This window comes from Scyliorhinus torazame, chromosome 18, assembly GCF_047496885.1.
Source record: "Scyliorhinus torazame isolate Kashiwa2021f chromosome 18, sScyTor2.1, whole genome shotgun sequence".
Classification (NCBI taxonomy): domain Eukaryota; kingdom Metazoa; phylum Chordata; class Chondrichthyes; order Carcharhiniformes; family Scyliorhinidae; genus Scyliorhinus; species Scyliorhinus torazame.
In genome coordinates, this window is record NC_092724.1 from 72,140,203 (window position 1) to 72,166,833 (window position 26,631).

At 50.3% G+C, this 26,631-nt stretch overlaps 2 protein-coding genes across 2 annotated transcripts in view; one reads left to right on the top strand and one right to left on the bottom strand.

Moving 5' to 3' along the window:
• Positions 1-26,631, bottom strand: part of LOC140395294 (scaffold attachment factor B1-like) — a 525,130-nt gene that overhangs the window by 481,169 nt on the left and 17,330 nt on the right. The window lies entirely within an intron of this gene.
• LOC140395755 (solute carrier family 46 member 2-like) overlaps positions 7,969-26,631 on the top strand; it is a 25,860-nt gene continuing 7,197 nt past the window's right edge. The window contains exons 1-2 of the mRNA XM_072483911.1: positions 7,969-9,926; positions 21,939-22,022. Coding sequence (XP_072340012.1) covers positions 8,963-9,926; positions 21,939-22,022 — 1,048 coding nt within the window. The 5' untranslated portion in view covers positions 7,969-8,962. The remainder of the gene's footprint in view (positions 9,927-21,938; positions 22,023-26,631) is intronic.

The window sequence follows — 26,631 nt, forward strand, 5'->3', positions numbered from 1 at the left end:
GATGTACAGCAGAAACTTTTGCTTGAATATCTGCCAGTTGGCACTGAGCTTACCGGAGGTCCTGAGTTGGTGAGGAGCCTGAATCTTCTCCATGGTGCCGGGATACATTTGCTGGTTGTCACGGAATGGACTGAGGTAAGCCACCTTAAATTAGTAGTCTCCTGGTATCATGTCGTGTTAGGTACACTGGTATAACACTGGCTGCAGCTGGATGCAGCTTAGATCAAAAAGATACGCCAGACCTTGAAGTTAGTTCACCATTGTGAAACCTGATTGTTTATTGAACTAGTAGCACAGTTAGCACAGTTCTCTGTGAGTTCGACTCTCTGCTAACTTAAGTGTGGTTACTCTGTCTGACTGAACCAGACTAGCTCTCAGCCACGTGGTGGAGGTGTGAGATTGTAACAACACCCTTGACTGACTCTCTAGATGTTCATCAGTGGAAAGAGGCGGAGTGTGAGTGCCTCGTGTCTTTTATAGTCCGATCCCACCTCTGAGTGTCCTGCCTGCTTATTGGTCATGTCCTGTTCTCTGTGTCCATTAGCTGCTTGTCTGTCTATCATTATGCGTATGACTGCATATCATGACAGCAACGAGATATTATAGCGCAGTTATCCACTGAGATAAAAGCAAAAGTCAAAGTGGAGCAAGAAAAACCAGATGAGGAGATGGAGGAGCCAAAGGAAATTCCAGAATTCTGCTTGACAGTCTTCAAAAATGAGGATTTACTCAGTGACATAAACAAGAGCATGATGAGCCTATCCTAAAGTATCTACAAGATGTAAACCCAAAATTTTCAGATCCTGGACCGCCAATGAGCTTTACTCTAGAGTTCAAGTTTGAGCCAAATGAGTATTTCACAAACGAGATAGTGACAAAAACATACCAGATGGAGTCGCAGCTTGATGAGTCAGACTTGTTCATCTTTGAAATCAAGGGCTGTACAGGGTGCCAGATCGACTGGAAGAAAGTAAAAAACATCACATTGAAAACCATTGAAACAAAGCAGAACCATAAGGGTGGGGGCAGTAGGAGAACAGTTACGAAAACTGTACCAAATGACTCTTTCTTCAATTCCTTCTGTCCTCCTGGAATTCCAGAGCATGCAGAGTTGAGTGAAGGTTCTGCAGCAAGATTCGCTGCTGACCTGGGAATTGTTCACTTCTTACATGAACACATAATTCCATGAGCAGTGTTATACTTCAAGGAAAATGCCATTGCAGGCGACAATGATGATTACGATGATGCTGATTACAATGGTGATCAATACGACGACGATAATTACGACAACCATGATTACGATGAGGAAAGTGAAGACTCAGGTGATGAGCCAGAAGGGGGTGACTATGAAATGCTATTCAGTTGGTTTGGCGGCAGTGACGAGGTGATCACAAGGGGCACTCAATCTGCGCAAGACAACGATAAGTGTGAAAACTCTAAGATGACGTGTGTAGAGGCTGAAAGTGAGATTGCAGCAGCAGATACATCAATTAAGAGCAAATTAACTGCACAGCCAATTGGTAACGGGAGACATAATCTCCATTTGGGGGAAATTGGCTCCAGAGCAGTATGGTGAACCTTTCTATGCCCACGGAATTGCTCCTGCAGTGGATTACCCAATATTTGAGGCCAGTCCACCAAGAGAGTTGAAGGAAGAACACATGGATACATCTTTGTCCAGTTCCCCAACGAAAGATGGAGCATATATCGTTATATCAGATGAGGATGAGCCGCTAATTGAGGCTAACATACAAAATGAAGAAGCCATGCCTAATGTTGAGGACGTTGGTCCAGCTAAGACACCGGAATGCGAGGGTGTGCAGGTCATTCCTGACGTCGCAGACTTGCCTGCAACTGTGAAAGCGTCCAGAAATATGCGGACAGTGGATACCTCACCAGTTGAAGGGCATGTAGCACAGTATTCGAGCGCAAGCACCATGAATCAACCAAACCTCCTCAATCCAGCAATGGCCCCAGAATCAGCTATTGTGACAGGAGAGCCAGAAACAACTCCAGCAGCAAGGAGGATGCCACTAGGGTCAGAAAGGAAATGAGACGCAATCAGTGAATCATTCAAATGAGAAGGAAGGGGAAGAAAAGAAGAGTTGAGGACACAGTTGGTCTACCGGGTAGCACCCGCGACAGTGAAGACACAAGCACTGGCAATACAGCTGATAAGCAAGAAAACACGCAGAGACGGAGTTGGAAGCATAGCTTCAAAGGGTTAAAAAAGCTGGTAACGCAAAAAAGACCAGCCAGAAAACCGGTCTTCCAAAAATTGAAGCGAGACCGAGTATCTATTCAAGGTTCAGAAGACCAACGGGACGATGTCGTTTCGAACGTGTAATAAGCTGTGCACAAGGAACACGTTTAAAATTTTCAGGCACATAATGTTTTATAAAGCACAGTTACATTTGTACATCTGACCTATTTGAAACTATTACCCAGATCATATTTTGTAAAGCACAGTTACATTCGTATGTAAATTTTTAACACTTCCAAAGGAAGGGGAATGTGGTGATGAGCTTGTGCACAGTTTTGTATTTAGTTGTCGACCAATGTATATAGTTATCGATGCAACCTCCACCCAGCTGGTTGCGATAGAGATCTCGAGACATCCGGCAGTTGGTAGTAAGTCGTACAAGGGGGTAGTCACACTCGAAGTAGCTTCAGGAGAATTTACTGAATTCATTTATTCGTTACTGTTTGTATCATAGTCCGTTAGTTGTCTTTCCACGTGATCATCGTATTAATAAATCATCCTCAATTCCGGGTCGCGGCGATGCGGAGCTAAGCCGCGTGAGTCGGCAGCTCCCGCAGAAACGGACTTTTGGGCCCGCTAACGGAGCCCCAACGGACCTGTAAAAAAAAAAAGCAACCCGTGGGGAAGAACGGAGGAAGCCCCCTACAGCCCTGCATGGACCGGACCCGCAGTGAAATGGCAAGGAAAACGGCCCTGGAGCAGCGGGAGAAGAAAGAAGAAAAAAACAAAATGGCGGCGCCCACGGACAGAGAGGAGATGAAAGAGTTCATCAAGTGCTGCTTCGAGGAGCTGCGTAAGGAGATTGTGGCGCCTATACTGGCAATGGTGGAAAAACTTGGAGCAACCCAGAAAGCCCAAGAGGTGAAGATTCAGGAGATCCAGGAAAAAGTGAGTGAGAACGGCGACGAGCTCGTGGGTCTGGCGGAGAGAGTGGAGCGGCACGAGGCGCTGCACAAGACGTGGGCGGGAAGACTCGAAGACCTGGAGAACAGATCAAGGAGAAACAACTTGAGGATCCTGGGTCTCCCAGAAGGAGTGGAGGGGGCCGATGCCGCGGCATATGCGGGCACAATGACCGGGACGCTGATGGGCGCGGAGGCAGGTGTCAGCTGACTTACGAGAGGGATATGGGGGGAGCAAAAAAGCTAGACGGGGATCTAGCGGGAGGGGGGGGGAAGGGGGGGAGAGGAGGGAGGGGGGGAGAGGAGAGAGATGGGGAAGGGGGGGGGGGGGAAAGGGTTGCTGCTGCACTGGCCGAAAGAGAACGGGACACAGAAGAGGTGGCTGGGACGGGGGTCCCCCAGCTGGGGGACTGGAGAGTGAGGGAGACGCGGACAAGGGACTGGCCCGGAAAACGGGGGGGTGAGAGTCCCTCCAATCCGGCTGATAACGTGGAACGTGAGGGGCCTGAATGGGCCGGTGAAGAGGGCTCGCGTGTTCGCGCACTTGAAGGGACTGAAGGCAGATGTGGCAATGCTCCAAGAGACACACCTGAAGGTGTCGGACCAGGTCAGGTTAAGAAACGGATGGGTAGGACAGGTATTTCACTCGGGATTGGACGCAAAAAATAGAGGGGTGGCAATTCTGGTGGGAAAGCATGTGTCATTTGAGGCCAAGACTATCGTAGCGGATAATGGAGGGAGGTATGTGATAGTGAGCGGTAGGTTGCAGGGGACGTGGGTGGTGTTGGTAAATGTATACGCCCCGAACTGGGATGATGCAGGATTCATGAAGCGCATGTTGGGGCGCATTCCGGACCTGGAGATAGGAGGACTAATAATGGGAGGGGACTTCAATACAGTGTTGGACCCAGCACTGGACCGCTCCAGATCAAGGGCGGGAAAGAGGCCGGCGGCGGCCAAGGTACTTAGCGGGTTTATGGATCAGATGGGGGGAGTGGACCCATGGAGGTTTGCAAGGCCGCAGGCCAGGGAATTTTCTTTTTTCTCCCACGTGCATAAGGCTTACTCCCGGATAGATTTCTTTGTTCTGGGCAGGGTGCTCATCCCGAGGGTGGAGGGGACGGAGTATTCGGCCATAGCCGTTTCGGACCATGCCCCGCACTGGGTGGAACTGGAGCTGGGAGAGGAGAGGGACCAACGCCCGCTGTGGCGGCTGGATGTGGGACTGCTGGCGGACGAGGTGGTGTGTGGGAAGGTGAGGGGGTGTATCGAAAGGTACTGGGAGGCCAACGACAACGGGGAGGTGCGAGTGGGGGTGGTATGGGAGGCGTTGAAGGCGGTGATCAGGGGAGAGCTGATCTCCGTCAGGGCTCATAGGGAGAAGATAGAGGGAATGGAAAGGGAGAGGTTAGTGGGGGAAATCTTGCGAGTGGACAGGAGATACACAGAGGCCCCGGAGGAAAGATTAATTGGGGAAAGGCGACGGCTCCAGGTGGAGTTTGACCTGCTGACCACGGGCAAGGTGGAGGCACAGTGGAGGAAGGCGCAAGGGGCGACTTACGAGTACGGGGAAAAGGCTAGTCGGATGCTGGCGCACCAGCTCCGTAAGAGGGCGGCAGCGAGGGAAATAGGGGGAATCAAAGATGGAAGGGGAGCCACGGTTCGAAGTGCAACGAAAATAAATAATGTATTTAAGGACTTTTATGAAGAGCTGTTGGGGGGGAAGGGGGGATGAGGCGATTCCTGGACCAGCTAGGGTTCCTGAGGGTGGAGGAGCAGGAGGCGGTTGGTTTGGGGGCACCAATTGGGCTGGAGGAGTTGAGTAAGGGTTTGGGGAGCATGCAGGCGGGGAAGGCCCCGGGGCCAGACGGGTTCCCGGTAGAATTCTACAGAAAATGTGTGGACCTGCTGACCCCGCTACTAGTGAGGACCTTCAACGAGGCAAGAGAGGAGGGGACCCTGCCCCAGACAATGTCGGAGGCGACAATCTCCCTGATCCTAAAGCGAGACAAGGATCCACTGCAATGTGGATCGTACAGGCCGATTTCGCTCCTCAATGTGGATGCTAAGCTATTGGCGAAGGTACTGGCCACTAGGATTGAGGACTGTGTCCCGGGGGTGATTCACGAGGACCAAACGGGATTCATAAATGGCAGGCAGTTAAATACCAATGTGCGGCGGCTCTTAAACGTGATAACGATGACATCGGAGGAGGGAGAGGCGGAGATAGTGGCAGCTATGGACGCGGAAAAAGCCTTTGACCGAGTAGAGTGGGAGTACCTCTGGGAGGTATTGCGCAGGTTTGGGTTCGGGGGAGGGTTTATTAGATGGGTTAAGCTCCTTTTCAGCGCCCCGGTGGCGAGTGTAGTGACGAACCGGCGGAGGTCGGAGTACTTTCGGCTGTACCGAGGAACGAGGCAGGGGTGCCCCCTGTCCCCCCTGTTGTTTGCATTGGCGATCAAACCCTTGGCCATATCACTTAGGGAGTCTAATAAATGGAGGGGGATAGTCCACGGGGGAGAAGAGCATCGGGTATCGCTATATGCGGATGACCTGCTGCTATACGTGGCGGAACCAATGGAGGGAATGGTGGAGGTCATGCAGACTCTGAAGGAGTTTGGAGAGTTTCCGGGCTACAAGCTTAATGTAGGGAAGAGCGAGCTTTTTGTATTACAGGCAGGGGACCAAGAAAGAGGGATAGGGGACCTACCGCTGAGGAGGGCGGAGAGGAGTTTTCGGTATCTGGGGATCCAGATAGCCAGAAGTTGGGGGGCCCTACATAAACTGAATTTGACGAGGGTGGTGGAGCAAATGGAGGAGGATTTTAAAAGATGGGACATGCTCCCGCTCTCGTTGGCGGGTAGGGTGCAGTCGGTCAAAATGGTGGTCCTTCCGAGGTTTTTGTTTGTGTTTCAGTGCCTCCCCATCGTGATCACCAAGGGCTTTTTCAAGAGAGTAGTAGGAGTATTATGGGGTATGTGTGGGCAAATAAGACCCCGAGGGTTAGGAGAAGGTTCTTGGAACGCAACAGGGACCGAGGAGGGTTGGCTTTGCCAAACCTAGAGAGTTACTACTGGGCAGCAAATGTGGCGATGATCCGTAAGTGGGTTATGGAATGAGAGGGGGCAGCATGGTAGAGGATGGAGATGGCGTCCTGTAAAGGAACGAGCCTGGGGGGCGTTGGTAACGGCACCGCTGCTGCTCTCGCCGACAAAATACACCACAAGCCCGGTGGTAGCGGCAACACTAAAGATCTGGGGCCAGTGGAGAAGACACAGGGGTGCAATGGGAGCATCGGTGTGGTCCCCGATCAGGGGTAACCACCGGTTTGTCCCGGAGAAGATGGACGGGGGGTTCCAAGGCTGGCATCGGGCGGGGATAAGAAGAATGGGGGACCTGTTCATTGACGGGACATTTGCGAGCCTAGGGGCACTGGAGGAGACATTTGAGTTACCCCCGGGAAATGCATTTAGATATATGCAGGTGAGGGCTTTTGTGAGGCGACAGGTGAGAGAATTTCCGTTCCTCCCGGCACAAGAAGTTCAAGATAGGGTGATCTCGGGGGTATGGGTCGGGGAGGGCAAGGTATCGGAAATATACCAAGAGATGAAAGAAGAGGGGGAAGCGCTAGTAGAAGAACTGAAAGGTAAATGGGAGGAGGAGCTGGGGGAGGAGATTGAGGAAGGGCTATGGGTCGACGCCCTGGGTAGGGCTAATACCTCCTCCTCGTATGCCAGGCTCAGTCTGATACAATTTAAGGTGGTTCACAGAGCGCATCTGACGAGGGCGAGGCTGAGTAGGTTCTTTGGGGTAGAGGACAGATGTGAAAGATGTTCAGGGAGCCCGGCGAACCATGTCCATATGTTTTGGTCATGCCCGGCATTGGAGGGGTTCTGGAGAGGAGTGGCGGGAGTAATATCCCAGGTGGTGAAAGTCCGGGTCAAGCCAAGCTGGGGACTAGCAATATTTGGAGTAGTGGATGAGCCGGGAGTGCAGGAGGCGAAAGAGGCCGGCATTCTGGCCTTTGCGTCCCTAGTAGCCCGGCGAAGGGTCTTGCTATTGTGGAAGGAGGCGAAGCCCCCTAGCCTGGAGGCCTGGATTAACGACATGGCGGGGTTCATAAAATTGGAGAGAATTAAGTTTGCTTTGAGAGGGTCTGCACAGGGGTTTTACAGGCGGTGGCAACCGTTCCTAGAATATCTCGCGGAGCGTTAGAAGAAGGTCGATCAGCAACAGCAACCCTGTGGGGGGGGGAAACGAGAGACTGTCTGAGGGGATGGTCGAGCGGGAGATAGCATGGAGGGTGGGGGGAAACGGTACGCGCGGCCAAGAGCCAGTGTATAAAGCTATGTAAATATACCATCTTGCCATGTATATATCTTGCTCAGGGAGAATTTGCGTTATTTTGTTACAGGGGGGGGGTTATTGTTTGTAAGGGGAAAAAATTGTGTTGTTAAAAAACCTTAATAAAAATATTTTTTTTAAAAAATTAATAAATCATCTTGCTAGTCAAAGAACGAGATGTTCTGTGTTGATCTTTACCACGGCTATAACACAGAACATAACTACTCAGTGTGGCTTTTATGGAGTTTGATACTACTTCCCTTTTCGCACTCACAATTCCTCATACCAACCCAATTCCTCAACTGTGACTAATGTTGCAGAAAAGTTCGAACCGGCAAAAGGGAGTTTCCCCATTTGCGGAATTGAATAAAACTGAGCTGCAGTTCTATGAGATTCATAAATTGAATCTCGAGTCCAGGGAGTTTTCCAGAACGATACTTCTCCAGGGACTGCTCCAGACAGACTGCTCCAGAGAGAGACTGCTCCAGACAGACTGCTCCAGAGAGACTGCTCCAGACAGATTGTTCCAGACAGATTGCTCCAGACAGAGACTGCTCCAGAGAGAGACTGCTCCAGAGAGAGACTGCTCCAGAGAGAGACTGCTCCAGACCGACTTCTCCAGACAGAGACTGCTCCAGAGAGACTGATCCAGAGAGACTGCTCCAGAGAGAGACTGCTCCAGACCGACTTCTCCAGACAGAGACTGCTCCAGAGAGACTGATCCAGAGAGACTGCTCCAGACAGACTGCTCCAGACAGACTGCTCCAGACAGAGACTGATCCAGAGAGATTGCTCCAGAGAGAGACTGCTCCAGACAGAGACTGCTCCAGACAGAGACTACACCAGACAGAGACTGTACCAGACAGAGACTGCTCCGGACAGAGATTCAACCAGACAGAGACTGATCCAGACAGACTGCTCCTGACAGAGACTGCTCCAGACAGACTGCTCCAGACAGCGACTGCTCCAGACAGAGACTGCTCCATAGAGACTGCTCCAGACAGACTGCTCCAGACAGAGACTGCTCCAGACAGACTGCTCCAGACAGAGACTGCTCCAGACAGCGACTGTTCCAGAGAGAGACTGCTCCAGACAGAGACTGCTCCAGACAGAGACTACACCAGACAGAGACTGCACCAGACAGAGACTGCTCCAGACAGAGATTCAACCAGACAGACTGCTCCTGACAGAGACTGCTCCAGACAGACTGCTCCAGACAGCGACTGCTCCAGACAGAGACTGCTCCAGACAGCGACTGCTCCAGACAGAGACTGCTCCAGAGAGACTGCTCCAGAGAGACTGCTCCAGACAGACTGCTCCAGACAGAGACTGCTCCAGACAGAGACTGCTCCAGAGAGACTGCTGCAGACAGACTGCTCCAGACAGAGACTGCTCCAGACAGACTGCTCCAGACAGAGACTGCTCTTGACAGACTGCTCCAGACAGTGGTGGCATGGATATTCTGTTGAGCTATGTCGAGCCAGTGGTAATTGTGACCAACGTGGCCAATGCTCTCTTCGACACAGCACTGTTAATGGTGGTGTACGACCGGTTAAATGGGACAACATCAGGCAACAGTGACCAGGCCCAGAAGGAAATAGCCCGGTTTTACATGATCTACAATATGATCTACTCATTGGCCCCCTTACTGACGACAGTGCTGTTGGGAAGGTGGGCAGATCGCCGCGGCCAGAAGGTTCTGCTGGTGGTCCCATTACTGGGGTATTTCCTGGGAAGACTCCTCCTGCTCTTCACCGACATTTTCCAGCTGCCTGTCAGTGTGATGTATGGATCAGCTGTGATCAATGGACTGACTGGAGGTTTCCCAGCTTATTGGAGTGGGATTAATGCCATCACTGCCTTGAGGTCAGAAGCAGCAAGGCGCAGTCTGAGGTTAAATATTTTGGAGGTAGCGTCAGGGATGGCTGGATTGCTGGGGAGTGTGGTATCTGGTCACTTCTTTCTGGTGAAAATTAACAATCAGCATGGGCTCCTGCTGATCTGTCTCTGTCTGACTCTGTATTTACTCAGTCTGCTGTACTCAGCCTTCATCCTTCGATACCCAACAGTTTGTCCACAAAGACGGCTTCCCACAGAGGCGAGTAATCTTAGCCTGAGGAGATATAGCACCGAGATGATTCTGCTCTTTACCTGTTACCTCCTGTATGATTTGGGAGTAACCGGTGGGGAGAATATCATCTCAATCTTCGTACTGAAGCCCCCATTGAGCTGGGATGCAGTCTGGGTGGGCTATGGAAAGGCAGCCTGCTACATCATGTTTCTGACCAGCTTCCTCGGAGTTCTGAACCTCTCTAGGTGTCTAGGTGACAGCTCCCTGGTGCTGATGGGAATCATCTCCAACACAGCTGGATTCACCACCATGGCCTTTGTCAGGCAAAACTCCTTGTATTTCATTGGTAAGTGACTAACTCCATTCTGATACAAGTAAAATAAACTCTGTCTTGATGAAGAGGTTCTGCACAAGTCCAGGAGTTGCAACGATTTTGGCATTGCACGTGATTCTCTGCCGAATCGCATTTCCCGATTCCGGGTCAGCCGATGGAGAATCCCGCCCAACCTATTTGACATGGTTGGCTTTTAATTTCCTTGAGGTATTACAGGGGAGCCAATGGGAGCTGGCCTCTTCCCTATTATCACATTCTGAGAATAAAGACAGGTTTGACGTCACAAGTTCAAATATCTGTCAGATATTCATCACCGAGTTATTATCTTGGCTGATGTTTCGGGATTTCAAGAGGTCTTACGTAGATTAATTTCTTGCAGAGGTTAGCTCCACATTGCTGAAACAGTCACAAATCAGAGCCCTGTAAATGTAAGGAATGAGGAAACTCATGTTGTAAAATCTCAAACGCTCTGCTCACTGTTCTGAGGTTGTTTTGTGTTGGAATTTTGAATGATTTCCACCCAAACCTTACAAAACAAATCTTTTAAAAAAACTTTTCTCCCTTATTAAATATCCTGTCAAACTATTTTGGGGAGATGATGGTGTAGTGGTGATGGCACTTTGCTAGTAATCCAGAGGCCCACGGGGATGTGGGTTCAAACCCCACCACAGCAGCTGGTGGAGTTTAAATTCAATAATGAATAAATCTGGAATTGAAAACTAGTCTCAGTAATGATGACCATAAACCATCAGCCCATTTGGTTCACTAATTCCCGTTGGAGAAGGAAATCTGCCGTCGTTACCTGGTCTGGCCTACATGTGACTCCAGACCCATAGCAATGCCCTCTGAAATGGCCAAGCAAGTCAATCAGTTCAGGGGCGATTCGGGATGGGCATTTAGAGGTGGGTCTTGCCAGTGTTTGAAGAAATAAATTCCCCTGGTTATTGACTTTGCTAAGTGACTGACTCGTAGCCACTCTACCTAGGCCCCTCGCCATTTTATACAATTGGATAAACTGTGACATTGTAAAACAAAAGTAGCCAGGGTCACAAGAGGTGAATTTAATGAGAAAGATGCAGGTTGTTAATATTCAACTGTAAATTGAATAGAGACAAAGATCCGAGACAGTGAAAGGAAACATAAATTGTTTGAAGGTGGAATACTGTGCTCAGATCCTTATATTATTACAGTCCAAATGAAGATATGCGCCTGCATTTAAATACCATTATAACCTTATAATAAAGGGACCTCGAGGGAAGAGTGATCATAATTTGTTTTGATAATTGATTGAACTCTTTGAGGAGGTAACTAAGTGTGTAGATGAAGGTAGAGCAGTTGATGTCGTATACATGGATTTCAGTAAGGCGTTTGATAAGGTTCCCCATGGATTGGCTCATGAAGAAAGTAAGGAGGTGTGGGATAGAGGAAAATTTAGCCAATTGGTTAAGTAACTGGCTACCACATAGAAGACAGAGGGTGGTGGTGGATGGAAAATTTTCAGACTGGAGACCAGTTACCAGCGGTGTACCACAGGGATCAGTGCTGGGTCCTCTGCTATTTGTGATTTTTATCAATGACTTGGAGGAGGGGGCTGAAGGTTGGGTCAGTAAATTTGCTGATGATACCAAGATTGGTGGAGTAGTGGATGAGGCGGAGGGCTGTTGTAGGCTGCAAAGAGACATTGATAGGATGCAGAGCTGGGCCGAAAAATGGTAGATGGAGTTTAACCCTGATAAGTGCGAGGTGATTCATTTTGGTCGGACAAATTTTAATGCGGATTACAGGGTCAATGGCAGGGTTCTGAGGAATGTGGAGGAACAGAGAGATCTTGGGGTTCATGTCCACAGATCTCTGAAGGTTGCCACTCAAGTGGATAGAGCTGTGAAGAAGGCCTATAGTGTGTTAGAGTTTATAAACAGGGGGCTTGAGTTTAAGAGCCGTGGGGTTATGCTGCAACTGTACAGGACCGTGGTGAGACCACATTTGGAGTATTGTATGCAGTTCTGGTCACCTCATTATAGGAAGGATGTGGAAGCATTGGAAAGGGTGCAAAGGAGATTTACCAGGATGCTGCCTGGATTGGAGGGTAGGTCTTATGAGGAAAGTTTAAGGGAGCTAAGGCTTTTCTCATTGGAGCGAAGGAGGATGAGAGGCAACTTAATAGAGGTTTATAAGATGATGAGGGGGATAGATAGAGTGGACGTTCGGAGACTATTTCCTCGGGTGGATGTAGCTGTTACAAGGGGGCATAACTATAAGATTCAGGGTGGGAGATACAGGAGGGATGTCCGAGGAAGGTTCTTTACTCAGAGAGTGGTTAGGGTGTGGAATGGACTGCCTGCTGTGATAGTGGAGTCGGACACTTTAGGAACTTTCAAGCGGTTATTGGATAGGCACATGGAGCACACCAGAATGACAGGGAGTGGGATAGCTTGATCTTGGTTTCGGACTAAGCTCGGCACAACATCGAGGGCCGAAGGGCCTGTTCTGTGCTGTACTGTTCAATGTTCTACGTTCTATAATATCAAATTGGTTTATATTGAATTTGAAAGTGATGTGGTTAAGCCCAAAACCAGGGTGGTAAATTGAAACCAAGGCAACTATGGAGGTACGAAGGGTGAGTTGGTGAAGGTAGATTGGGTAACTATATTAAAAGAAATGATACAAATATTTAAATAACTAATTCATTCAGTTGCAGCAAATAATAATAATAATCTTTATTGTCACAAGTAGGCTTACATCAACACTGCAATGAAGTTACTGTGAAAGCCCCTAGTCGCCACATTCCGGCACCTGTTCGGGTACACAGAGGGAGAATTCAGAATGTCCAAATTACCTAACGGGACTTGTGGGAGGAAACCGGAGCACCCGGAGGAAACCCATGCAGACCCAGGGAGAATGTGCAGACTCCACACAGACAGTGACCCAAGCTGGGAATTGAACCTGGGACCCTGGAGCTGTGAAGCACCAGTGATAACCACTGTGCTGCCGTGCTGCCCTCCAAATACCTTCCCTTCAGAAATAAAAACACAATGGAAAAAGTGGTCTAAATAAATAATCATAAATAAAAATCTTTATTGTCACAAGTAGGCTTACACTAACACTGCAATGAAGTTACTGTGAAAAGCCCCTAGTCGCCACATTCCAGCGCCTGTCCGAGTCTAACCATGGCTAACAAAAGGAGTTAAAGATAGTATTACATTACTGGGGTAACTTGAAGCCACAAAGCTGGTAGTTGAGGGCGTTGTTTAAACAAAGGAATTTCTTTATGTAAATAAATAACAAATGCTAACCTTAACAACAGGTCTTGCTCACAGGTCACTTCTCTCAGACTGCAATAACCCACCCAAAGTCCACGCATGCTCAGAACCCTCAACAGATGTCAGCAAAAACAATTACATAGGAGAAAGAGCATTGAACTCAAAATGACATTCTGTAACAATTATAATATTGCCAAATAGAGTAATAACCCTAAGGGTAAGAAGGATATTAGAATTCCACAGAGAGAACCAGAAAGAGCCTTTGATACTAGAATAGTGAGAGACATAAAAGCAGTTTGTAAACATTTCTGTAGAAATGTCAATAGGAGGAGACTAGTAAAAATAACCATGCAAGGCAGAGACAGGGGAAGTGGAGAGTATGGAAATTGCAGAGAAATTAAACAAATACTTTACATGTGTCTTCATGGGTGAAAAACAATTCAGAAATGATGGACCATAAGGTCGACCGAGAAAGAGGAAATTAATATTTATTTTTTAAAACTGGACAAATTAATGGGAATAAAAGATAACGGGCGGGATTCTCCATTGGCTGACGCCGAAATCACGAAACGCGATTGGGCGGTATATAGGTCCCGATGCCAAAATCACGGTGGGCGCTGATTTGACGGCAAATTGCAATTCTCCGTCACCTCGACAGCGCCGTCAATATGTTCCGGAACGCACGTACAGTAAATACTGTTTGCATATCATTTACTGGCCCGACCCGTTATTCCCCAGGAACTCCGCAATTCTCCACCTCCAATGGACCGAGATCCCAACGGTGCAGTTCACTTGTGCTTTTAAAAATCATGAAACTGGTGTCGTGGCTGATGAGGGAGAGAGAGGTGGTAAGACACAGAGAGGAGCGACCGTGGACTACTGGGCCAGTCACTGGCCGGGCTGGGGAAGGCTCTGTCAGGACCGGGGGAATGAGGCACGTGGCCGGGGTGACCCCCCAAGGGACTGGGGCACAGACCGCCATTACCACGGGCTGCAAGGCAGCCATCTTGTTGCCCACCCCACTGACCATTCACCTTGGCCCTGGTTCTGCAAAGTGACACCGGCCATCTGAGTGCCCCACCCACGTACCCCACTCTCCGCTATACCACCCCCCCACCCACCTGCCACCCGCTGGCGAGGCATCAGGCGGCCCACCCAAGGGGAATGCTGGGCAGGGGCCGCTGTGCTTGCCGCTGGCAAGGGCAGCGGCAGCTGACGGTACTCCTGGCAGCAGGGGTGGGCGCTAGGACCAGTGGCCACCACGGTGTCAGACAACGACAGGGCCAGGGGTGAGGAAATAGTTGGGGGGGGGGGGAATTTCGGGGCCGAACCCAGATTGCCAACCAGGGCCACCATGTAGCCCGGCGGACCTGGTTGGGCACAGGGGTACGCATCATGCCAACATGTCGGCCAATCACCCCTTGCAGCCAATGGATATTGGAATTCAACCAGCAATGGTGGACTACTTGCTCGTCGCTGCAGCCCTGGGGATGCCCTGCGGCTGTACGATTTGGCGCTGCTTGAGGAGGAGGAAGCTGCAGCAGTGGAGTGTGCAGCAGTAGAGTGTGCCACAGAGGAACATGTGGCAGCTGCTTGGGATGGAGAACTGGCCGACCAACAGGTCGAGTAGGAGAAGTTGCCAAGGAAGCGCCTCATGAGGCCTCGCGTGTACCAGCAGCATCTGTCATTCAAGGACCTGCCAGACCGGGCATGCCGTTGAAGACTCCAGCTGAGCAGCGAGACAGTCAACATATCTGCCAGATCATGGCGCACCTGGCACTGTGTGGGTATGGAGGAGGACACCTGCTCCCGGTGGCCATCAAGGGGGCAGTCGCCCTGAACCTCGACGTAACGGGTTCCTTCCAGCCACCAAGTGGGGACCTGTCCGGGGTCTCACAGACCTAGGTGCAGAGGTGCATCCACGCTGTCACGGAAGCCCTATATGCCCAGGCGGCTGAATACATCCATTTCAATGTGGACCGAGCCCACCAGGATGCCCGGGCAGCAGGTTCGTCGCCATCGCCGACATGCCCAGGGTCCACGGGGTGATCGACGGGATGCATGCCATTCTACGAGCACCTGCAGATGACAGGCTGCTCTATTGAAAGGGATTCCACTCGATTATCGTGCAGCTGGTATGTGACCATCAGCTGCGCATCATACACGTCTGCATCCGATACCCGGGCAGTGTGCACGGCGCCTTCATCCTGGCACACTCAACGATTGCTGACATGTTCGAGACACCCCCGTCGACGTGGTCGTGGCTGATGACACCAATCCGGAGGCCACAAGACTGACGCAGAGACCCGCTACAATGACGCCCCATACAGAGACCAGGAGCATGATTGACGGGGATGAAGATGCAGTTCAGGTGCCTGCCAGATGGTGCCCGTCTGCTGTGCCCTCCACATCATCGAGCAGCAAGAGAGGCAATGTGCTGGAGGAGGGGGCTGGAACTTCGACAAGGAGGATGTGTGGGAGGGCAAGGATGGGGCAGGACATAGAGCCCAGGCAGGCAAGGGTGGCCGAACAACGTGTCCCCACCCTCCGTCTGCAACCCCCTCCGCGCAACCAACATATCTGCTGCACTACAGGGTGCGCGCCCCTGGTTGGCAGTAACACCGGGTCTGGTCGATGGGATGAAGGATGATGACAACCCGCTCTGCGATGAGCTCTGGTTCTCCGCATCGTTTGATGTCTGGCTCCTGCCCACGGTAGCACTTTCCACCGTCCGCCTGGGAGATCCCTGCATGCGAGCTGGACACTCCATCACAGCGGGCCCATCGAATCCCTGGGGTGACGGTGGTGGGGGCGGTCGGGAGGGGGGGGGGCAGTGGTGGGAGCACCCCCCCCCCCCCCCCCCCCCCCCTCCCCAGTGTCCGCCCTTTCCACCCCCCTTCTCCTTCTCTGGCCAGCCTTGGCCAGCCCACCCCTCAAACCAATCTGCCAGAGCACCGAGACAGGTGTAACAGAGTGAACAGGTGTTTCACGTGACAACATTTGTGCCCTAGCCCCTATCACTAAACTGTGCCCTGCACCCGTGCCAACTCAAACTGTTGTCTAACATTCTGGCCTTATGGGTCCTAACGCTACGTCTTAGTGGATCCCCAGACGGTCCAGCAGGAATGAAGGCGGCCTGCTGTGATTCCTGCTCTTGCGACCTGGGTCCCCTTTGGCGGGCGTCTTCTGGGGCAATCCTTACATCGCTGGTACAGTCCCATCTTTGTGCAGACCTCTCGTCATTTTGAGCACCGCGATTAAATCTTCTCTCACCGTCTCTTCCCCAAGGAAATCTGTTTTGGGATTGAGTGAAGTTCATGGATTATGACAGGCATGGTGCTGTTGCCATGGCACACAACTTTACATGCCCCCCACCCTCCACAGGAAGCTCCTTCCCAGTATGTAGAATTCCACCCAAAGGATGGAGAGGAGTGAAAGCAGAGTCAGCAGTGGGAATGGGGCACTGTGCAAGATGCCAGAGATTGGGGGACGAGGTTTAAACACAAGGATAAAACATCAACAATTACATTTACAAAGTACCTGCAAACCCAGGAATCATCCTGCCAGGGCAAGGTGGGGGTGGGGCGATAGGGGAGGTGGCGGGGGGGGAGCTTCTTCCCTTTAATATCATTAAGACGTCTTACAACACCAGGTTTAAGTCCAACAGGTTTGTTTCGAATCACTAGCTTTCGAGCACTGCTCCTGCCTCAGGTGAATGAAGAGGTAGGTTCCAGAAACATACATATATATAGACAAAGTCAAAGATGCAAGACAATACTTTGCATGTGAGTCTTTGCGGGTAATTAAGTCTTTACGGGTCTAAACGGAGCAACTGGAGAGAGGGATAATCACAGATTAAAGAGGTGCGAATTGCCTCAAGCCAGGACAGTTAGTAGGAATTCGCAAGCCCAGGCCAGATGTGGGGAGTGAATCCAAGGTCCCGGTTGAGGCCGTGCTCATGTGTGCGGAACTTGGCTATAAGTTTCTGCTCGGGCGATTCTGCGTTGTCACGTGTCCTGAAGGCCGCTTTGGAGAACGCTTACCCGGAGATCCGAGGCTGAATGCCCTTGACTGCTGAAGTGATCCCCGACTGGAAGGGAACATTCCTGCCTGCCGATTGTCACGCGATGTCCATTCATCCGTTGTCACAGTGTCTGCATGGTCTCGCCAATGTACCATGCTTCGGGACATCCTTTCTGCAGCGTATGAGGTAGACAACGTTGGCCGAGTCACACGAGTATGTACCATGTACCTGTGGGTGGTGTTCTCAAGTGTAATGGTGGCACCCATGTCGATGATCTGCACGTCTTGCAGAGATTGCCTTGGCAGGGTTGTGTGGTGTCGTGGTCACTGTTCTGAAGGCTGGGTAGTTTGCTGCAAACAATTGTTTGTTTGAGGTTGCGCGGTTTGTTTGAAGGCAAGTAGTGGGGTGTGGGGATGACCTTGGCAAGATGCTCGTCTTCATCGATGATGTGTTGAAGACTGTGAAGAAGATGTCATAGTTTCTCCGCTCCGAGGGAGTACTGGACGACAAAGGATACTCTGTTGGTTGTGTCCCATGTTTGTCTTCTGAAGAGGTTGCGTGGTTTTTTGCTGTGTCACGTTGGAACTGTCGATCGATTAGTCGAGCACCATAACTCATGCATACAAGGGCATCTTTCAGTGTCTGTAGATGTCTGTAATGCTCCTCCTCGGCTGAGCAGATCCTGTGTACACGGAGAGCTTGTCCATAGGGGATGGCTTCTTTAATGTGTTTTAGGGTGGAAGCTGGAGAAGTGGAGCATCGTGAGGTTATCCGTGGGTTTGCGGTGAAGCGAAGTGCTGAGGTGACCGTCCTTGATTGAGATGAGTGTGTCCAAGAATGCAACCGATTCTGGATTTCTTGGTGTGCATATAGGTGGCGTAGTATCGTTGTCTCATCTGTTTGGCGGTGTTCCGCAGCTGGTCTGCTGTGTCCTGAGCGCAAGTTGAGAATATGGCCTCTATCTTGGTTTCCAGGTTGCGTTGTCTGCTGTAGAGCTGGCGGACTGAGGTGGTGTTAAGAGTGTGAGAGAGGTGCGACGGCAGAGTCTCTCAGTGTAGTCTGTGTTGTAGGTCGACTTGAGTGGGTTGCATTTCTGGAACCTACCTCTTCATTCACCTGAGGAAGAAGCAGTTCACCGAGAGCTAGTGATTCGAAACAAACCTGTTGGAACTTTAACCTGGTGTTGTAAGACTTCTTACTGTGCTCACCTCAGTCCAACACCCGGCATCTCCACATCATGCCTTTAATATCAGTTTAATAAACGTCGCTGCGAGGTCCTTCTGACTCAATCATGGCTGCAGTGTGATTGGAGCGAGTGTGAGTGAGAGAGTGAGTGAGTGAATGTGAGCGTAAGGGTGTGTGTGTGAGTGTATGTGTGTGTGAGGGTGTTGTGTGTCAGGGTGTGTATGAGAGGGTGTGTGTGTGTCAGGAAGTGTGCCGGGGTATGTGTCAGGGTGCGTGTGAGAGCCCCTGAGGGCGTGTGCGAGGGAGGGGGTATGTAAGGGTATATATGGGAGGGGTGGGGTGTGAGGGTATGTGTCGGGGTGTGTGAGGGGGTATGTCAGGGTGTGTGTGAGGTTGGGTGTGAGGGCATGTGTCAGTGTGTGTGTCGAGGGTATGTGTCAGTGTGTTGTGTGAGGATGTGTTTCTGTACCGTGTGGGAGGGTATGTATCAGTGTGTGTGTGAGGTTGGGTGTGAAGGTGTCGTGTCAGTTTGTGTGAGGGTATGTGTCAGGGTATACATGTGAATATGTGTGCGGGTGTGTTGTGCAATGGGTATGTGTGAGAGTGTCTGTGAGGGTACGGATGAGGGTATGTTGGAGGGGATGTGTCAGAGTGCATGTGAGGGTTTGTGTGAAAGTGTCGTCAGGGTTTGTGTGAGGTTGTGTGTGAGGGTGTGTTTCTGTGAGTGTGGGAGGGTATGTGTCAGTATATGTGCGAAGAGTGTGTGTCAGTATGTGTGTGAGGTTATGTGTCAGGGTTTGTGTGAGGTTGTGTGTGAGGCTGTGTGTCTAGTGCGCGTGTGAGGGTCTGTGTCAGAGTGTGCCTAACGGTATGTGTGAGGGTATGTGTGAGGGTATTTGTCAGGTTGTATGTGAGGGTGTATGTGAGGGTGAGCTTGAGGGTATGTTACAGGGGTGTGTATGAAGTTGAGTCCGAAGTATGTGTCAGGGAGTGCATGAGGGATATGTGTGAGGTTGCGTGTCAGTGTGTGTGAGGGGTATGTGTGAGAGTGTGCTGTGTGGGAGTGTATGTGACGGGCAGGTATGAGAATGCTTGTGAGGGTGTGTGTGAGAGTATGTGTCAGGGTGTGTGTGAAGTTGTGTGTCAGTATGTGTGTGAAGGTATGTGTCAGGGTGTGTATGAGGTTGTGTGTGAGGCTGTGTGTCAGTGTGTGTGAGGGTATGACTCAGAGTGTGCAAAAGGGTATGTGTGAGGGTATGTGTTATGTCTGTGAGGGTATGTGTGAGGGTGTATGTGAGGATATGTGTCAGGGTAGGTGAGGTGTGCATGAAGGTATGTGTCAGGGTCGTGTGTGAGGGGTGGGTGCGAGCGTATGGGTCAGGGCATGAGTCACTGTAATTGGTCTCTGTATTTCAAGCTGTTTCCCTGTGCTCTGTCTCGATACCCCCCCCCCCGCACTCAGGGGGGACAGACTGCCTCATTTCCATTCTTCCACAGGATGGATGTATTAAATGATCCAAATGACAAGGGCCATGTTCTCATCAAACCGGCTCCCCCTCAAATCCCAAATGCCCAATTCCGCTAAATTAGCATGTGAAAAACGCAATCAAAGACTCTTAATCGCAAATAAAAACATCACCTTGAAAACATTCAAGCCTTATCTAAGCTTAAATGTTGGAATTACTGATTTGGTATTACTGTTTCAACCTGCGGTTAAGGGAAGGGTTGTTACTATGGTTATCATCGACTAATGTCATAACATTGCACTGTTACCGTGACAGCAGTTATAAAAACATAAATGTGAACCAATGTCAGGATTGCAGTCAATCCAGTCCTCCATCCACCTGGCCTTGACCTCAGGCAGCAGGAGGATGGCCTGTAACGTAAGAGAGTAATTTTCCCTTTTATAAAATCACTTGAATATGGTCTTGGGTTTGAACAGGAGTGTGTGTGTAAATGCAGTTTCTGTCCCTGCTGTTATTGTGAGTCCCATCCTCACTCAGTGCCCTTAACATGAGGCTGGCACCTGGCCTGGATCACAGCCCCATCCTGCGGAAACTTGACATGGGATAGCTCAGTCACTGAGTCATTGACATCAGACCCAGAGTGTGAGAGCGTGAGCGTATGAGAGTGAGTGTATGAGAATGTGGAGTGTGAGTGCGTGTGAGTCTGTGTGAGTGTATGAGAGTGTGTGTACACACGGTGTGGTTGGAGTATATGTACACAGGGTGAGGGTACAGACTGTGTACACACTGAAGGTATAGTCTGTGTACACATGATGAGGATGCAGTCTGTGTACACATGGTGAGGGTTCATTCTGTATACACACAGTACACACAGTAAGGGTACAATCTGTGTACACACAGCGAGGGTGCAGTCGTGTACAGACTGTGAGGGTGCAGCGTTGTGTACACACAGTGAGGATGCAGTCTGTGTACACACAGTGAGGGGTGCAAGTCTGCGTACACACAGTGAGGGTGCAGTCTGTGTATACACAGTGAGGTTTGCAATCATGTACAGACAGTATGGGTATAATCTGTGTACATACAGTAAAGGTGCAGTCTGTGTACACACAGTGAAGGTACAGTCTGTGTACACATGATGAGGGTTGCAGTCTCTGCACACATGGTGAGGGTGCAATCTGTGATATACACACAATGAGGGTGCAGTCTGTATACACACAGTGAGTGCAGTCTGTGTAACACTGGTGAGGGTGCAGTCTGTGTACACACAGTGAGGGTGCAGTCGGTGTACACACAGTGAGGGGGCAGTCTGTGTACACACAGTGAGGGTGCAGTTGTTGTGCACAGTGAGGATGCAATCTGTGTACACATGGCAAGGTTGCAGTGTTGTATACACATAATGAGAATGCAATTTGTGTACACATGGTGAGGATGTAGTCTGTGTACACACGGCGAGGTAGAATTTCTGTACACGCAGTAAGGATACAGTCTGTATACACATGGTGAGGATGCAGTCTGTGTACATACGGTTAGGGTAGAGTTTGTGTACACACGGTGAGGATGCAGTCTGTGTACACACAGTGAAGATGCAGTCTGTGTACACACAGTGAGGATGCAGTCTGTGTACACACAGTGAAGATGCAGTCTGTGTACACACAGTGAGGATGCAGTCTGTGTACACACAGTGAGGATGCAGTCTGTGTACACACAGTGAGGATGCCGTCTGTGGTACACACAGGAGGATGCAGTCTGTGTACACACAGTGAGGATGCAGTTTGTGTACACACGGTGAGGGTAGAGTTTGTGTATACACGGTGAGGGTGAAGTCGTTGTGCACAGTGAGTGGTGCAATCTGTGTACACACGGGTGAGGGTGCAGTCTGTGTACACACGGCAAGGTTGTAATGTTGTCTACACATAATGAGAATGCAATTTGTGTACACATGGTGGTCTGTGTACACACAGTGAGGATGCAGTCTGTGAACACGTGGTGAAGATAGAGTTTGTGTACCACACAGTGAGGATGCAGTCTGTGTACACACAGTGGTTGTACAGTGTTGTGGCTTTATGTTTTCTATTTTGTGTTTTTATAGCTCGCTCTATGATGTTTGTTCTCCTGTATTCCAATGCCCACGATTCGAGCTCAGTTGTCCAAGCAGATGAAGAGGCTTCCTATGGTAAGGAATCACTACCCTGACACACAGTGGACTGATTGTTCAAAGCTCCATCATCAAAGTTGCCTGCAATTCTGACTTTTTGGGCACGATTTTACGGCCATTGCTGCGTCCAAAAAGCTGTGTGCCGTGGCGTAACGTGGCCGATAGAAGCTGGGAGACTCCGCTCCAGAGATCTATCTGGTTTGCAAGCCCTTGCAAGGTCTAACAACGATCTTGCGAGATACTGCGATGTAAATCCTGCCCATTGTGGGCGGGATAACATTTTAGCAACTCTGCATATTAAAGCTAGTCTCACTTTAATATGCAGATTCCCGAGGTGCTCGAGGCATGGGCTCTATCGCCTTCTATCATGGGTGACCGCCGTTGAGCACTGGTTGGCATTTTTTGCAACGGTGGCAATTAGGCGGTGGGGTGCCCTGCGCAGGTGTTTGGGAGAGGGGACCGACCGGAAGAGGGGGGGGGGGGGGGGGGGGTAACCCACCTGGGGGACCCGGGGACCCTCCCATAGTGTGTTGGGGCTTTGGGGGGGTCAGGGTCGCTTCAGGGGCTCCAGAGATCGGGATGCCATTTTCTTTTTTTTTAACTAATATTTTATTAAGGTATTTGAAAATTTTTATAACAGTAACATAAACAATGACATCAACATGGGAAAATAAACATTTTCCCCCAGCCCCAATCTTCACGCACCGCAACCATACAACAACAATCCACACCCCCCCCCCCCTCCCCATCCTGCCCCGCTTTGGAATACTGCATCCGCTGACATTTTAATTTTCCCCGAGAAAGTCGAGGAACGGGCTGCCACCCTCCGGGTGAACCCGACCATTGACCCTCTCAAGGCAAACTTTCTCAAGACTGAGAAACCCAGCCATGTCGCTGACCCAGGTCTCTACATTCGGGGCTTCGAGTCCCTCCACAATAACAAGATCTGTCTCCGGGCTACTAGGGAGGCAAAGGCCAAGACGTCGGCCTCTTCGCCCCCTGAACTCTCGGAGCTTCCGACACTCCAAAGATCACTACCTCCGGCCTCGGCACCACCCATGTTTTTAGCACCGTGTGTTGTGTTCTGCTTCTTCATGTAGCAGAAGCTGCTTCCTTGATGTATACTCTGACAAAGGAAGGTTCAGACTTGGAGATAGGTTTTAACACATTTATTAAACAGGCGGGTGTGATGCTTCCTGATCTGCCCCTGTCTCTCTGAGTGTCGCCTGTGGAAAAGAGACAGAGCATGTGTGCCCTGTCCTTTTATATGGGTTGCCCCCTTGTGGTAGTGTCACCTTTGGTCGTGTCCTATCTTACTGACCTATTGGTTGAATGTCTATGTGTCATGATGTCTCTGGTGCACCCTCTAGTGTTTACTTAGTCCCAGTGTATTTACATTAACCCCTTGTGTACCTACAGTGATGCATATCACCACATCCCCCCTTTTTTGTGTTACATATTTTCTGTACTTTGTTAAAGAGAAAATTGAACAAAATAGGTAGATAAGTGATGACATGTACAAATCATGATGACAGGGATGATTATACAATACCAAATAATATGTATGAGTCCAAAATTTATGAATTGGTACGGTCGAGTGGCTTTCTTCTTTTGTTGATGAAGTGCGATGTTGATGTTGATGTCATCATTGCTTGTGAACGCCGTCAGTGTCCCTGTGCTTAAGGAACCAAGAAGTCATCAGGAGGTGTTCAAATGGTCAAATCACTTCGTTGTCTGATTTGGACTTTTTTTCTATGCTTGTGGAGAGGCTCGAGTGGATGAGGTTTGAATTAACGTGGTGTCACTGGAGTCACTAGTAAACTCACTTTGATCGTCGAGTGCCTCTGTACATACTAGCTGAGGTCTAGTCCAAAGACGTGCAGGTTAGGTGGATTGGCCATGCTAAATTGCCCTTAGTCTCCAGGATTGCCCTTAGTGTTTGGTGGGGTTGCTGGGTTGAGGGAATGGGGTGGACGTGTGGGCTTGGGTAGGGTGCTCTGTCTGAGGGCCGGTGCAGACTCGATGGGCCGGGTGGCCTCCTTCTGCACTGTAAAATTCTGTGTCTGTCAGTCTCGCTGAGATGTTGCACATCCTGTACTGGGAATTGTGAAGCTTTCGTCACTTGTCGCACATACAGTGTGTTGACCTTCAGTGTCTGCTTGTTGGTTAAATGAGCTGGGTAGACTGTCAGAGTCTTCTTCTGGTGGCTCAAATAATCTGGATGGACTGTCATAGTCACTTTGTTGTTCACGTGAGCATGGTAGACTGTCATAGTCTTCTTGCTGTTCACTTGAGCATGGCATCGTCTGCTGCTGGCTGCTCAGATAAGGTTGCTAGACCTTCATGGTCTTGTTCATGTAAGGACTGCACTCTGGAGTCTTGCGTTGCTTCCATCGTGGAGTCTGTCAACAAGCTCGCTGTGGAGGCTTGTCCCGCTCTCTCTGTGGAGTCTGGCATCGTTCCTTGCATGGAGTCATGCAGTGGTCTCGCTGTGGAATCGATCTGTGCACTCTCAACGGAGTCATCCAGTGGTCTCGCTGTGGAGACATTCTGTGTTCTCTGTGTGGAGACATGCAATGGTCTCACTGTGGAGTCTGTCATCGGCTCTCTGTGCGGAGCCGGGGACTCTTTGTGGTGCGTGGACCACTCTCTGTGTGGCATCGGGGACTCTTCGTGGTGCGTGGCCCACTCTCTGTGCGGAGCCGGGACTCTTTGTGGTGCGTGGACCACTCTCTGTGTGGCATCGGGGACTCTTCGTGGTGCGTGGCCCACTCTCTGGGTGGAGTCGGGGACTCTTTGTGGTGCGTGGCCCACTCTCTGGGTGGAGTCGGGGACTCTTCGTGATGCGTGGACCACTCTCTGGGTGGAGTCGGGGACTCTTCGTGGTGCGTGGCCCACTCTCTGGGTGGAGTCGGGGACTCTTCGTGATGCGGTGGACCACCCTCTGGGTGGAGTCGGAGACTCTTTGTGGTGCATGGACCACTGTTCGTGGTGGGTGGACCACTGGTGTGGCGTCAGGCCGCTCTCTGTGGGCTTGTACCGCTCTCTGTCTCTTGGTGTCAGGCCGCAGCAGAATCCTGTACTTCTGGGTTAGGATGTCGTCTATGCTGGCTGAGGATCCTCAAATCCAAAGAACTCATCCATGTCTGTGTCGGATTCTTCAATGTACAACACATCTCGTTGCGGTTCGGATTTGGTACAGAGGCTGCCACGTCCAATGATGAAATCATCATCTGAGTCGCAGTCTTCAAGGACCATATCATCACTTTTTCTGTCGGAGCTGTCATTGTGCTCGCGATGTCCAAAGAAGTAATCAACGTCTGAGTTGTAGTCTTCAAGGACCAAATCATTTCTTTGGGCAGTGCTAACAGCTTGTTGCAGGGTTCTGCGGAGGTTACTTTCAGCTACTGGTCGAAGTTCAGGCATTGTGCTGTCGTTCCAGGTGAAAGAATTGTGTTTTCCGGCATTAGAATTTTTTTCACTATTTTGGGACATTTCCCCTTTAAGTGGGCGTGGTCCGGGCCTCTGACGTCATGACGCTTGTGAAGTAGAGTGTAGGAATGGATCACGCATGCGCAGATCGCTTTTCCTTTACGCTCTTTGAACAACTGTGCATGCGTGGCTTCTCGCGCATGCGCAAACGGACCTTCCTTTTCTGTGCACTCTTTGCGCAACTGCACATGTGCGGCTCCTTTCTCAAGAAGGCTGCCATCAAAACTGTCCTGTATCCCTGTGGCGGTAGCCGCGGAAAGGCCGGTACTAAAAACACGGGTAGTGCCGAGTCCGGAGGTAGCGATTTTTGGAGTGTCAGAAGATCCGGGAGTTCAGGGGGCGAAAGAGACCGACGTCGTGGCCTTTGCCTCCCTGGTAAGCCCGGAGACGGATCTTATTAATGTGGAGGGACTCGAAGCCCCGATATAGAGACCTGCGTTAGTGACATGGCTGGGTTTCTCAGTCTCGAGAAAATAAAGTTTGCCTGTTTTCTCAGGAAGGGGATGCCATTTTCAATTGGCGTCCCAATCTCTCGCTTCACTGAGGAATTGTGACGAGCGGAGCTCCTCGGTGCATAAAACTGGGCTGAGTGCAGCCTTGGCTGCGTTTTCCCCGCTGAGGCCCCCTATCGCAAGTGCTGTTTTATAGCTTGTTTCTCAGCAATGCAAGCTTCAGTAAATACGCAGCTAAACCCGCTCGCTATGGGACCGTGTTCCTATTTAGTTAACTCCCGCCCATTAATTAAAGGTAATCTGTGAGTGTGTCAACTCAGAGAGGAATGAAAGATTTACATTGAGATAGAACCTTTCCCATCCTCAGAATTTCCCAAAGTCGTTTCACATGTTTAGAATTTGAAAGAAATTGATGAGGTTCATAGAGAGAGTAACTAAGACATGGTCAGCCTCTCAGAATCCGAGCCAGAAGTCCAGGATGGAAAAAAAATTAAGGTTAAATACTACAGATGCTGGAACGCTGAAATAAAAACAGGAAATGCTGGAAAGTCTCAGCTGGTCTGGCAGCCTCTGTGGGGGCCAGAATAAGCAGAGTTCTGAAGAACAGTCCAAACAGACTCGAAACATTAACAAAAGTAAATGATTGCGGATGCTGGAATCTGAAAACTCTCTCCCAACAGACG